Raw genomic sequence first — 15,347 nt, forward strand, 5'->3', positions numbered from 1 at the left:
AGGATTAATGCGTCACTGGCTGAACTTTGTTTCATGTACCCCCAGGCCCTGTAGACGAGTACGTGCTGCCTTTCGAGGAGGAGATTGGGAAGCACCCGTCCCTGGAGGACCTTCAGGACGTTGTGGTCCACAAAAAAATGCGGCCAGTGTTCAAGGACTGCTGGCTTAAACACGTTGTGAGTAGACGCCAACTGCAGAAAATGAATCCTGAAGCACAAGTCATGATGTGCCACAGTATGACCCTGAGTTTTATCTGGTTTCGCAAGCAAGGTTTTAATCTGGTTTACTCTTGTAGCAGGTTTCCACCAGAAATGAATACTACTATCACTAGACAGCTCTCCCATCATCACAGTGTATAGAAACGGAATAGGCTCTGTTTGCAAGTCATTTTGAAGTATCATGTAAAAGATTGAAGTTGTGACAGGAAATTGTGCATATGATTTACATAGGCCATAGAGGTGCAATATGATCCACTTCATTGCAACTGATTATTGACATCAGCCAGACTACTACATTTGATTGTGGTAGATGATGGTAGCCTAGATTTAAGATTTGGTCATGCAATGCAAAGATGTCCCAGCATCAACCAATTACGCTGTTTCCTTCTGTCTCTGTTGTGTATGTTATCTCCACGCTCTGAAGGAACTAGAGTTATTTGTGAAAACCCTTTTCATATGCACGTATTACAAGGGACTTTATGCCAAGTTTGTGAGAAGCATGCTAATGAATCAAGGTAGACGTGGTGCTAATTTGTTGCCTTTTGCGATGCATTCATTCAGACATTCAGAGTTTAGTCTTTGGCAATCTGAAAGATTGTATTTTCTGTGGAATTTAAGAGGTTTTGTTTTTAGACCCTGAAGGCATGGAGATGAAGTAAAATGTTTAAGGGAAAAGTATGAATAAACAGAGTTCCTGCCGAGATGCAACATTGATATTTCGAACATGAAGACACCATACGTATGGACAATCTCTGTTTTAAGCCAGTTGCTTCAGCACAAATTCATTAGAAAGCTTGAGTTTCCTTTAGTTTTGCTTCGACACCATGTTGTAGTAGAACAACAAATAGAACTTTCAGCCTGAACCTGTAGTTCGGATGTGATGTTGCTGTTAAAGCTGTTGTGAACAATATGCACTAGCATTAACAAGTTAGCCAAAACATCATGAGGACAGCTATCACTAAAATTGTAAAACAATTCTGGCAATCTCCAGGATGCTGTCAAATTTCATCTGGTTTGCTGAATAGAAAGTCAGGAACTTCTTAAAGAGATGGGCATCCCGGTTTAGTGATTATTTTGCATGTACCCAACATCTTGATGGGACAAAATACACACATACCGTGAAAAGTGACCTACAGTCTGGGAGTTAGCACAAACCGCAAACCATGTCATTTATAGAAGCTTTAAAACTAAATCGAATGAGGTCTGCCAGTCACATTTTCTCATCGATCCTTTGGAGAATATTTCTTGTGGTGTGTTTTTCTAACGCTGTGCGGGTCTTGTCTTGTCCTGTCCTGTCAGGGCCTGGAGACGTTGTGCGAGACGATAGAGGAGTGCTGGGACCATGATGCAGAGGCCCGTCTCTCAGCTGGCTGTGTTGAGGAGCGGATCTCCCAGATCCGCCGGCTCACCAGTGCCACTACCTCGGACTGCCTGGTTTCTATGGTGACTTCGGTCACTAACGTGGACTTGCCACCCAAAGAGTCCAGTATCTGAGTCCTACCCTCCTTTCCTTTTTTCGTCTATGACACAGAATTCAAAACAACATCAACAAATGGAAAAGACATACCATGAAACATTGTGAGGCAAGCAAGCAAAATGAAACAACCTTCGTCTTTCCAGACTCAGCGGATCTCAGACAACAACATGAATGCAGCTGCTATTTTATCCGACATTTTTTAATTTTTTCTTTTCTGATCGGATCAATATTACCAGCACACTTCTCTACTGTATTTTTATGAAGAGAGGAAAAAAAGAATAAAAAAAAACAGCAAATGGACATCTCAAAGCGCATTCAGGTGCCGACTTATGAATGCTGACAAGGTGCAGGTACCTCAACCTCTTCATTTCAGTTCATTTTTCTCTTTTTTTTAGTTTATATCTATTCCTATTTTTCTGTCTTCTGTACAAGATTGCCTGTGACAACCAACAAACCAAGCAACCATCTACCATGTTGGACAATACAATAATGCTGCAAAACCTTGGAGGAACATTTAAGACTGTTACACACAACTTTCCTCAAGGGATTTTTTTTGTTTGTTTCTGAACATTTTTATTTTTTCCTGACAGCATGTGCTATACAAAACTACGGTAAACGTGTCTTTTTACGGAACTAACGGGTGTCACTAGAACACAGAAAAAGTTGGAAGACAAGACTAATTTCTTTTTTATTGTTTTGGTTGTGTGGTGTGAAGACTGGGATGGGATTAGCGAGGGATTGGATGAAGGTCATTTCTTTTCCATGACAAAAGGCTTAAAAGAAATGTTCAAGCTAGTTAAAAAGAAAATGGCTTGCATTTAGAGTTTGGCTAGTGCAGTGTCAGGGACAGTGCATCTTATTTGGTACGGAACTACTTCTCAGGTAACCAGTCTCAAGGGGGATGTGGGGGTTACGTCTTTTTAACGTCGTGTAGCGAAAGAAGGCCGACCCTTCAGGCATGAGGAGTTAGGCAGGGGAGGGGGCTACCTGATGACTTCTGTGGCTCAGTTAGCCCCATGGGTTGATGAGCCAGACTGGAAGTTGAAGGTGCCCAGTAAATTAGAACACTAAAAACAACTAAAACAATATGTGCAAGACCATGGTGAGGAGGGTTGGCTGTGAGTGAGTGAGTGAGTGAGTGAGTGAGTGAACGAATGTATGCGAAAGAGTCTGAACAAGGAAGTGGGAAGACGACCATGAAACAGGTGTCGGCCTAGATGGCTGTCAGCAGATAAATGTGTCATGTTGGCTTTTACTTAGGTTTTTTTATTCGTTTTGGTATGTTTTTGTCCGCGTTTTTTCTTTTTCTTCAATCCAGAATACATTTTGGATGTCGGGAGTTAAGGACCTAGATTCTGACAACAGAGGCCAGCCTCATTCCTCATAAAAGCCTGAATCTTCAACTAGTGTTGGACATGAAGATGGATTCCAGTACATGCATCTTGGCCGGGTCCCTTCGTATTTTACCTCTTTCTCACAGGGACCAAATTTTTAGTTGCGACCTCAATGGTCCTGAATTGTAGAGACATCTCCACATGGCAATGGATGAGACAGAGAAGAAGAAGAAGAAGAAGAAAAAAAAGAGTTCAAACTTCACTTCATGACTGAATGGCCACCTTCTATTTGAATAAGAGGAGAGAAAAAGAGAAGGAAAAAAAGAAAACAAGGATCATTATTGTTCTTTGTCTTAAACCTGGCACGTGAGAAACCACATTTCTGTATGCCATAATGTAACAGTGAATGTCCACAATGCTGCTGTTTCAACTCAAAGATGAATATATTTCTATATATATTCCTTTTTTTCTGTGCATTACACATACAATTCTCAGTAGAAACTGCATACAAATGCATATATTTGTCAACAGAAATGTCAAGGCTTCCGAGGTGAACCAGAACATCATAAAACAATAAAGTCTAGAACTGAAAGAACCGAACGAAAACAATAAAGTCTAGAACTGAAAGAACCGAACGAAAAATGCTAAAAAAAAAACTAAAAACTAAAAAAAAAACACCAGATAATTCTTCATGAACCACAGACCACCTCAAACCAGAAATACCTCAGATTTTTCTATGTGTATGACTTCTGTTATATATTTTGTTAGTTGTGTTCACTTGTAGTAAGTATATTTTAATGTAAGTTGGCTTTTATGATTAGGGAGTTTTGGAAACATTAAAAAAAGTCCAAAATCTTTTAAGAAGTGCTACAAAGTTATGTTGCATTATGTGAGAGAAATCATGTAAATAGCTGTATACAACCTTCGAATTCTGCCTGTTGATGACACCTGGGCATTATTCATTATCTGTGCTGGCTGTTTCCTCTAACGTTCTTTTACTGTCTGTACCTACAAGGGACATTGAACCTTGATCTGTTTGGCTATAAATCAACTATAACAAAAAAATCTAAAAATCTCCTCAGATTTGCGCCCCCCCCCCCTCCTATCTCTCCTTACTGTAGCATAGTATTTTATTTGCACAACCCCAAAATGCTGTCCCTTATTCTTGTCATTTGTTTCCTTAAATGACATTCTCTAAAAGCATACTTATGAATTGGCATGAAGGCAGAGTGGCTCTTTCATTGCTTAACTCACACAAAGTGACCTCACCAAATTTACCATTGCTAAAAATTCTTTGGTTAAATACCAGCTCTAGTCTTTAAAAAAAAAAAAGAAAAAAAAAGATGATTGATTCTTTGACAGAGCTGGTTGTTCCAAAAGGGAGGGCAGTAAGTCAAAGGTTTGGCGTCCCACCCCTCCGCTGTCCCTGGCGCATAGATAGGCTACGCGAGGCTCTGCAGCGGCTGCTTCCGACACCCATCTCACCCCAAACGAAGAGCTTTAATTTATTCTTCATGGTGCCATGTGTTAGCTCTGGGTTCTGCACCGCCGCCACCCGATGCGTAGTAGAGCATATGCTGTATTTGTGAACGGTGACAGAATAGATTGATAGTCAGAAGTCCTTGAATCTTTGGTCATCATGGAGCCCTGTTTCGGCGTCCTACTTCCGGATGGATGCGTGGTTAGTTCGGCCCCGGGGTACTAGAGCTGTTTTGGCTTCATTTGCTGTGAGAATGCTTTAGTAGGTCTTCATTTCAACTCCGAAAAGATGATGAAAAGTTTGAAGCCCTTCCCCAATGAAGCTTATTGCCAATAAGTGAAAGGAAAGGAATTGCCCCCACTGCCAAAGTAGTTTAATTTGCAAAGGCGTTTCATTATGATACAGTATACTAGGGTACCAGTTTTCTAAAAGAATCAAAAGCATTTGTTTTGGTCGTTGGCATAATTCGCTCTACCAGTGCCCTCAGAAGAGTCTCCGCTCTTGGCCCCTGTTTCTGCTGACTGGTGCTTTGAATAGTTGCCAATTGTGACAGACCACGTAGCAAGCAATATCTTCTGAAATCGATTTCTGTTGTTTTCTAAACGGAGTGTACTCAGAGGTACTGTGAGATCCTTTAGCAACCAACCAAATCCACTGTACTTCAGGTGTGCTGTGTCTTGATTACGTCCGGATGGTTCTGATGTATGTCAGTCCTTGTTAATGTTTTGGTGATTTGTTGATGGATTTGTTTCCATTTAATCGATTACTGACATCATTTTGTGTATCATTTGAGAAGATGTAGCCAAAATCCTTGCATTTTTTAAATCTGCAAGAGGGTAACCAAAGTCTTCTGTCTGTCTGTTTGGAAGAGAGGTTGATCTCTGTGCCCTCTCTTTGAAGCTCCTCATAAATTTGCAAAATGATTCAATTGGCATCAAAGCGTCCATGAAAGTCATGTGAGACCTCTTTCAAGATGATGGCTGTAAGATTGTAAGACGATTAGCTCATCAGTATTCAAATCTCCTATGCTCATTTAGGTAACTCCATCAGCTCAGAGACACCTAAATGTTTATATTAAGTAAAAAAGAAACTCAGACATGATTGGCTGTACTAAACAACTGTGCTGGTTTAAGTCACCCACGTTACAAATTTGCTGTTACACATGGTCAGAAATATCTTATTTACACAAGGCTGAGCTATGTTACTATGTATTAGCAATACTGACTGAGGTTGTATGGTTTTCCGTGGCAACGGAAGAGACCTGTATTTCCCTGGTGTTTCATCATATTTCGGTTTCCCCCCTGTTATGCCAAAAGGAATAGTCCTCTCTGTGAATTGAGATGTGCTGAGGTTAGGGTTTGGGATAATGTATCTTTTCAACATGACAGGAGTCGTTCCAAAAATGTTTTTAGCTTTAGTGCTGCAAATGTAGATGTGCAAGTACAGAGCAGACGTGCCCGTGAGACGGGGTCCATGTTGACCAAGATGGCCTCTCCGGAGGATGAAATGCATCCAATATCAGCAACAGTCCAAACCTCTGACTAGCCGGAGGTGTTCTGATGTTGTGCCTTTGTTTTCTTCATCACATCCCATCACATCACTGAAGCAGCCTCTGCAAAAGCCTCGCCCTTGTTGTTTTGCTTCCTCTCTTGTTGTTCTTGTCATAGTACCACAAAAAGTTTTAAAAAAAAAAAGACAAAAAAAAACCCACCATATATAATATAAATCTCTAAAAAGTGACCAGCTGTAATTCTGGATGCAGTCTTAGATCCAGGTTTTCAGGAACCAATTACCTCAGACCTCATGTGAAAACAGTGTTGCTAGCTGGATAGTCGTAGATACTATGATTAAGTGATGTACACTTTCGTCTTACGAACAGGAAAACCTCTTTTGTACTGGTGTAACATATGACCATGCACCCCTTGACAATGTGAAAACCTCTTCCTCATTGAGCTTCTGACCTCTGACCTCTGTTTGAGATGACAGAAATGGTACTGGATGGTAGGCTTCTGGGCGTTCCCTGTGAGTCTGAGTCACCATGAAAGGGATTTACAGAAGGACGCCGAGAAGCAAATGCAACATGCAACTGGCTCTCAGAGATTATCAATTGGCTCAACAAAAAAATGAAACGCTAACAAAACAACCAAATGGGAATTTGTGTCCGGGAATTAGAAACTTTAAGGGACAGGTCAAAAAAAATGTAAAGACAAAATTATTCCCTCATGTTCACTTTGGCAACAAGCTTCTCTTTTTGATTTTTTTTTCTTTGAATATGTTGGTCTCATATGTGCCATTCACACCAATGTATCCTTATCAAGTATTTCCCAATGTAAGCTATTGTTTTGACTGCACAATAGAAATCTGAAGCAAACATACATGGATAAGTGGATGATTTAATATATTACCTCAGTTAAATCAGTTAATTCAGTTCAGGTATCAAAAACTGTTCTTATCATAGCAGTTGCTACACAGTACTACTTCCGTGGCCTCACACAACTTCTGGAATGTATGATACCTGGAATTCTCTTTATTTGGCCAATGTCCCCATCAGTACCATGTTTTTGTCCAAACGGGTCTTGGTCACCATAGAAGGATACTGGAAGAAATCAGTGGCCTCCTAGAATGATACCAGTGACTTTGCAACCACTTTGAGTAAAAATGCTGTATTCCTCTGTATTCACAGATACACGGTCTTTGTTTTTTCTATTAGTCTTCAGGTCTCATGTCACGGTCCATATTGTGTTGGCCAAGACGGTTCCAAAGGAGGTTTTCTTTCTTGTCTTGTCAAGGGGTCATATTTAAAGTGCTGTTTCTATACCAGGATATGTGAAATGTAAATGTTGTAGGGTATGTTTCACTATTGTAGCTAAATTGTAGAACAGAGACGGCTTGTACTACTGATTTTAACATAAATATACTAAAAAAAAATCTGTATGAGACAAAATTGTATACAGAGTTGAGCTTGTTGCTGTAACCCCTCTTTCAATTGAAGAGTATGTTAAAAGAGAAAAAAAAAAGGTTTTATATATATGAAATGCCCAGGAAAAATCCAACATCCATTGTATTGCTGAGTTGTATGAACTGAGGACTTTCTGAACGATCATTGTAACATAGTTCTTTAATTTGCAGTGGATCATTGTTCCTTTTTACTGTGGTAATTATTTTAGAGCTCAGTATCCAGAGTTTGAGATAGATTTGCCTAGATTTCGGGATGTGGTTGTTTCAGCTCTGCTCTGGCGCCAGATTAAACCAGTATGAATGTAGTATTTGCCCAGTGTGAAACAACTACACCCTGACTGTTAGAGAAAAAAAATACTAGAAAGGATTATTTCAATTTTATCTTTTTGTATATGAAAGTAAACAATAAAATACTGATAAAGCATTTCTTTATCATGTGTTTCCTCTTGATCTGTGATTTTGACATTTATTCAAGTGATTCATGTAAATGATAAACATAGCAATTATGTCTAGGATTTCCTTATTACTATAGTGTTCAGAGATTGGCTACCTACCAGGTTCACAGTATCACTCTTAAATGTTTTATTGGTGGTACATACAACTGAAAATGTGTGTCTTTATTTATAGCCTGGAAAGTATAATTACACAAGAAAAAACGGGCGTATCCCATATTGAGACTTCCAGCACATACACTGAAGTCCTGGGATGTCTTTGGCCTTTAAAAGTGCACAAAGCAGTGAAACATGGGAAACTGACCTACCCTCTAATGTTCAGGGATCCATGTACATGTTCATCCTGCTACATTCAGAGCCATTGTCCCATGCCTCTGTCGGTTCACAAGAGCCTTTCATGATTTAGCCTAATGTTTCCTGTGAAATTCTGGCAGAATAATAAGATCTCTTTTTTTGGCCACAGCCAGAATGTAATGCGAGCTTACTTCTAACCACTGGGTGACAGTGTTGGTATCATTTGAGGCATCCGTGCTTTTGTCAGAGTAAGCGATTTGGTCTACAGGATTTATTTTATTGGTGCAGCACATGATTCAAATTATTACGGGTGATTACAGAGATACAGCGTAATTGGTATAAATTGTTAAATAAATACAATATAAAAACCAGGCGAATATATAGATACCACTACTAGAGACCAGATAGATTGGCCTTGCCCACATCATTTCTTACGGTCATATTTATTCTGATGTAGTTCAGTCTCGTGCGCATTTGCATATGCAATACAATGATGTAGATTCACATCAGAAAAAAACGTCAAGAGACCCATGATTGATGCCAATTTCCTTCTAATGGCATTTCCCGCCCAATTTACTCTCTTTCTCAACTTTCAAAACGTCACTTATACTTTGCATGATTGCTCATTGTAGGACATTCATGTTGGTAATGCAAGGGAACAGTTTTGTAGACTAGTCCCTAAACAGCCAGTCTCCTGGTGTCGTCATTAATGACGTATCGGAATGCAAAACAAGATGGCGGCTACCAGGACGCTAGGACTCCACTTTGTCCACTAACTTGGATTCCTTGTCAGTATACACGGAATTCTGGGAGTGCTTGTATTTTTGAGAATCGAAACCGCGGGTTAGATAGGTAGGATAGCTATCTAGCGAGCTAACAATCTGCGTGAAATTAAGCCAGCAGCATAGGCTGCGGCACACAAGTCTGTCCTTTCTGAGATAAATAAAGGCATAATGAGTTCAAAATTAAAATCTTTAACATTTTTGAGTGGATTTGTCTGTGGGGCGGCTGTGAGCACAGGCTCCTGTGTCGCTGGGATCCAACTTTATCTACAGAGGAGCGAAGAACACAATGACAGACTTTCCGAACCCAACGACAGACCTGCCGATCCAACGACAGACCTGCCGATCCCAAAGGTATGGCTTGTTTATCTACACCTAATATTCAAAACCGTAAAGATAAGTTCATCCAACTTGTTAACTCTGGTCTTAATAACCATAATGGTCATAACCAATAGGCATCCCTAGCTAGGGCCCACAAACAGGTTAACAGCATAGCCGCCCTCAGCCAGCACATGTCTGTTAATGCAGTATACCCATTCATTCTAGCTATGCAACCTGTAGGATGGTAAAAAAAAGTAAAACACAAAACAAAAAAAAGTTACGGTAGCCTACTTTGTTACACCTGCAAAGGTTAACTTAAACCTGCCTTGCAAAAGTTTTAGCCTTATGTTAAAAAATATGATTTCATAAATCCCATTTTTTTGACATCCCGGTTTAGAGAGCCAAGCCCAGCAAGATATAGGGCGGTACGGTTTACCCCTGACTGGAGCTGAGACCAGGTACTACGCCAACCACACTCTGTCCTATGATCAAGTGAGAAGAATACCAAGATGGGTCGCTGAACATCTTTCAAACACCAAACTGCGTGGTAAGTCAACCGGCCCAGTCGTTTGTCTCGTTACAGCACTTCTACTTATGACATGAAATACTAACCTTATGTCCTCCTTTGTAGGAGAAGCTAACAGAAAGCATTGCAGATTTCGGCCAGACCCCACCGTCCCACAGGCCTTCACAGCACACAACGATGATTACCTGGGCAGTGGGTGGTCAAGGGGACATATGGCACCAGCGGGGGACAACAAAGCCTCTACGGTAATAGCTTTTTGAGCTCCTTAAATGTTGGTCATGTACAATGGATTAATTTAGCCAGCATACTCATCATCATTATCACATTCGTTTAGTCAGCATGCTCACACTCAAGTTACAAATTACAAGTCTTTTATTGTCAGATGCACAGAATGACACAGGGTCAGACTGGGCACTGAAATTCTTAGGACAAGGCACCACACAACAACCTACCATAGCATAACATAGCAAACATAATATAACATAACATAACATAACGTGACATACACTCTGTACAAGTATTCTGAACATAATTTACATGTAATAACATATAATAACCTTACTAAATATACCAGATAAATATACAATACAATATGCTAAACATATAACAACCTATACATATAATACTAACATATATACATATAACATATAATACACATATAGTAACATATAATAAACTATACTACAGACAACTGGGAGTAGCAGGTAGTGCAATTATTCTGATAAAGTTCAGGTATTTGTAAATATAGAAATAGGCTAGTTAGAGAACGGGGTTGGAGGTAACAGGGAGTCATTGCATTTACTCTAGAAGTGGTCTATGATTCTAAACAAAAGAGCAAAGGGCGTTTTAACATTAATCAGACGTTCAACAATTGCACAACATAATTGGATTACACAAAACCACTTACCTGTCAGTGGAAGTATGTAAACAAGTTGGATCTAAATTATGAGGATGAAATTGTTTTTGGATGGACTGTTTCTTTCATTTCAGTGCATCAAAAGTTTACAGTGAACAGAGTTTGTCACAAGGCTGGATGTGTTGTGTGTGTGTGTGTGTGTGTGTGTGTGTGTGTGTAGCCTAGAATGTTATGTGTAGTGATGCATAATCAAGAGATTTTTAAATCATTTTTACTAGTTGTTTTTATTGTAACCAACACTATTATCAGTGAATTGTAAGGCTTCCAACGTGTTGTGTTGGCTAAATGGATGTTTTATTTCTGTTTTCACAGCAATCCATGACTGAAACCTTCTACCTCTCGAACATTGTGCCGCAGAACTATGAAAATAATGCTGGCTTTTGGAATAGGTAGCCTGATATGTTTGTGTTATTATCATTCTGAGCATGTGAAGTGCATATTTCATTTTAAATATCATTCGAAATCTATAACCTGTTTTTTGTGTCATTTGTAGATTGGAGATGTACTGCAGGGACCTAACCAAGAGGTTTGAAGATGTGTGGGTTGTGTCCGGGCCTCTTGTGCTTCCTGAAGTAGGAGATGATGGCAAAAAGACTGCATCGTATCAGGTAATAATAATCACATTGTTAATGGAATAAAAGTGTATATCTGAATTTGAATGAATCACTTGTAATCACTGGAAAAAGGAAATATAATTAAATCACCTGATCTGATACCTGTCATATATGTAGTATATTTTCTAACTGCGTAGTGTTATGGAACTATAGTGCTGACACTTCAATATTTATACTGTACATTTCAGTATATGGACATGGAGATTAGAGTGTCAACTAAAATGTACATACCCCAAATGTAAATAATGGGAGTCTGTGAAGGAAGTAATAACAATTCAGTTGGCCTAATGGTTGTAGTTTTTCATAATTTTGACATGAACTCCATTACTAACAAATTAGGGGAAAAAAATCTAATACTGCAGTTATGTGGCAGTGACATCTTCTGTGGGTTCAGAAGCCGGGCTGCTAGGCATAGCAGCCACAGTTGGTTTCTGGGCGAAGGGTTTGGTTTCCCTGGTGAGGCGAGATGGACAGAGACAGCCACCCCCAGGCCGGCACCTACCGCAAACCAGCTGCGACAGCGGCCATGTTCCTCCTATTGGCATACACTCCAGCCCCAGGAGGTACTCAGGCTCAGATGGCTCCCTCTGCCTGGGGTGACGAGGTGGCCTGCTTTGGGTTGTACTGCACAGCGTTTTGACCGTTTTGTCCCACACCCGGCATTTTGAGCTAATGTCCCATAATATCATTTGTAATTTGGTGTTTAATTGTTAGAAATGCAAACATATATGGATGAGTTCTTTATCCCGCCCGGCACATGAGCCACTAATGCCATTGAGGCATAGTTTAGTTTTTCTGCTCTATTTAAGTCAGAAGCGCTGTGTCAAAAGCAAATGCATACAAATGCAACACAGCCAAGCTTTTCTAAAAGCCTGGCTTTCATCCAATACCTGGGAAGAGAGCAGCGAAGGCAGTCATCAAGATGCTGTCAATCAGTGACTGCCATCAATCAAACTTTGCAGACGTGGGGCTGGTGAACTCCTGTGTTACGTCACTGAAACCAAACACACACAAACTTTGCAGATAAGGTAGAAGCTAAGAGATGACATCATGACCACATACTTCGCTTGAGGATAGTTCTCTTTGATGGGCCTGTAATGGCCAATGCATGTTGATGTTTATCAATAAAGACATGTTACGTTGCAAAATTAGTGTGTCTTTGGGATGACAAACAGCACTGTGCTCATCATATCTTTCATATAGCAAAACCTGTAGCCTGTATCTTTTAGGGCCTAACTTGTGTGCTGTCAAATTGACTACAGGACAAAGTATAGGTGTTTACGAGCTGAAAGGCAGAATACCAATGTTTCTTATTCAATGAGATGAAATACATTATATTAAAGTTTCTTATTCATTGAGATTAAATACATTATATTAATGTTTCTTATTCAATGAGATTAAATACATTATATTAAAGTTTGAGGTTGCCTCAGCACTGGTTGCATGTCCCACATCCCACAAATCTGTGAGCCTGTTTCACAAAATCTCAAGTTGTATTGTGGCAAGGTTACTGATGAAACGTTTAACTTCTGTGACTACCCTCAGTACGAGCTTCCTTTTTGGAGGAAGTTGCATCAAAGCTTATCAATATCACTTTGCTATCCATTTTACCATGTTCAATTGCTTAATCCATTTGTGATTTTGAAAATCACATATTTATCATGCGTGTCATGTGTTTCTGTCTGGCCAGCTCATTGGTAAAGACGACGTCGCCGTCCCTACACATCTCTTCAAAGTCATCCTTGCCCGAAGGACCCCTTCATCAGACACTCTGGCACTGGGTGCCTTTGTGGTGCCTAATCACCCTATTGGGTTTGATCATTCTCTGGCGGAGTATGGGGTCAGCCTGTCTGACCTGGAGAGGATGTCTGGCCTTTCCTTCTTCCCCGAAGTGGACCCCACCTTGACTCTGGGAAACCTCTGTGAGCTGGACTCGTGTCACCTCATGGACTTCAAAGAGTTCACCCTCTACATCACGGGCCGCAAGGTAGGCGGTGCCAGGAGTTCAGAGAAGCTGGAGAAAACCATGGCGGAGCTGAAGGAGATGGGGATCGTTCCGGACGACTACCTTCTGAAACTCTACCAACGAAAGAAGGAAGAGCTCAGGCAAAAGGAGACACCGGAGGGCAAGATGGGAAACTGATTACTGCTCAGAGGCCTTTACTGTGTTTTAGAGGTGACTGCATTATCACCCAGCAAGTATTTGGCCATCAAATGAAAATAGTGATTATGATACAAGCTGATATTTGATCACACTGGTTGCAGTGACTGCAAATTATTCGTTACAATTGAAACCTCCAATAAGAGTATTTTTTATGAAAACTGATAACTTTAAACAAAGCAAAGTTTTTAATTGTGCCAATGTACAGTGTAAGCATTAAAGTTGCCTCTGCTTGTTGTTAGAAAAGTTTCATTTGTATGTTGTTATGGGAACCATCCCAATAATCCACACTGTAAATGGGACCCAGAATTATTTCAAAGAATTGATCTACCCGACTGGGCTATCCACTTGTTGTCCTCTTGATGGACCTCGTTTATTATTAAGGACGGTTTAGAAATACAAAGAAACAATAAAGCTACAGAAAGTTGAAACGGTGAAAACAAGTTCAATTTGTCAACAGATTCTCCGAATCTGTCATGTGCCATATCTTTAATGCATTCTATATTTCTCATCTGAAATTGGACATGAGTGCTCTCGTCCCCCCCCCCCCCCCCCCCCCTCTCCTCCTCTGCTGAATGGGCCATATCTCCTTAAGGGGTGAGCTTGTGTAGTAGGTTGAAGGTTGAATCCAGCCTGGAATTGGTTGTTGTCTGAGCCTATATGTCTCGTCATGTCTGATGGAGGCTCATCTTACAGCTCAATCTTTTGATCAAGGAAGGCTTTTATTTAGGACGGGAGCTAATGGAGGACTCGGGGCCAATTTGCTCCCTGGCAGAAATCGTGCATAATTGCGTTTGACTTCTCTGCTGCACCAGAGGAAAGCAGGCATCTGAGTTAATCTGAGCTGTCAGATTGGAACAAATGCACTAACAAGATTGATTGTTTGTTTATTGGCAGCCCATTATCCTTTCAACATGGAATAGTGCATTACCACTTATGTACTCTGTTAATGTACGATCGCCTCAACTGGCTTTACACGGGATTATTTTCCGTACATCACTGTTCTAATCTGACTTGTGTCGCGGAGGCTGTTGTAGTTGCCTGAGATAAGGCTAGCCCAGGAGCTCTTGCTTTAAAAACAGCCCTGGCCTTAAGCAGTGTGGCTGTTCAGCTGCTGTGTCCCCTGTTATGTTATAGATGTGTGTAGGGCCCATTATGACTGCTGCTGCTGCTGCTGATGAAGTGGCACAGTGAGGTCAGGGGCATTAATAAGTCAGGGGGGGAAGTGACTGCACCGCTGGAGGGTATTAAAGCAAAGTATGAACATTACAAGTGAGCTTCGCACAGTGTGACCAATTCATGTTGTCCTCATAAAAACCTGTGCCATCAGTCAAGATGGCTGACAAGCAGTGGCAGATCAGTCTGAGCTGGAAGCCTAATGTAATCATCATCAGTTTAGTTTCTCATGCATTCCCTTCTGTCTTGTCTATCTTGAGTGTGTGCTCCTCTTAGAGTTTCACCTGCCGCAGGTTATTTAAGTAGCAGAAAATAAAAAAGATATAAATACTTTCATTATGCCTGTTGCTTTGAGTTGAGGGTAATAGGTTGGCTTACGGAGGAGGACAAAAGTTCACCAACAATCAGATCCAAACAAAGCATTAAATATACAACGTTTTTTTAACACTGAAATCCTTTAGACACTGCTTCATTGAGAGAAGCTGATATAAAGGAAATAACTTGCCGCCATAATCCAGTCTAATCCTGTCATATTGGTAATGCTGTTTGTCATTTTGGGAGGGAGAAGGGCCCATGGGTCACCTTCAAACTGATCTCTAAACACGGAAGGATGCAGAGGTCACATCCTAGTGGAAACT

At 40.5% G+C, this 15,347-nt stretch overlaps 2 protein-coding genes across 2 annotated transcripts in view; both read left to right on the forward strand.

Annotated features, from left to right (window-relative positions):
* acvr2ba (activin A receptor type 2Ba) overlaps positions 1–7,915 on the forward strand; it is a 50,410-nt gene extending 42,495 nt beyond the window's left edge. The window contains exons 10-11 of the mRNA XM_012821336.3: positions 46–176; positions 1,518–7,915. Coding sequence (XP_012676790.2) covers positions 46–176; positions 1,518–1,712 — 326 coding nt within the window. The 3' untranslated portion in view covers positions 1,713–7,915. The remainder of the gene's footprint in view (positions 1–45; positions 177–1,517) is intronic.
* A 753-nt stretch (positions 7,916–8,668) lies between these two features.
* On the forward strand, positions 8,669–13,774 carry LOC105894755 (exo/endonuclease G). Its single transcript, XM_042710291.1, has 6 exons — positions 8,669–9,327; positions 9,712–9,863; positions 9,948–10,087; positions 11,071–11,147; positions 11,252–11,366; positions 13,063–13,774. The coding sequence occupies exons 1-6, from the start codon at positions 9,167–9,169 to the stop codon at positions 13,513–13,515; spliced, it is 1,098 nt and encodes a 365-aa protein (XP_042566225.1). The 5' UTR covers positions 8,669–9,166; the 3' UTR covers positions 13,516–13,774.
* The last annotated feature ends 1,573 nt before the right edge of the window (positions 13,775–15,347 follow it).

Source organism: Clupea harengus, chromosome 17 (assembly GCF_900700415.2).
Source record: "Clupea harengus chromosome 17, Ch_v2.0.2, whole genome shotgun sequence".
Lineage (NCBI taxonomy): Eukaryota > Metazoa > Chordata > Actinopteri > Clupeiformes > Clupeidae > Clupea > Clupea harengus.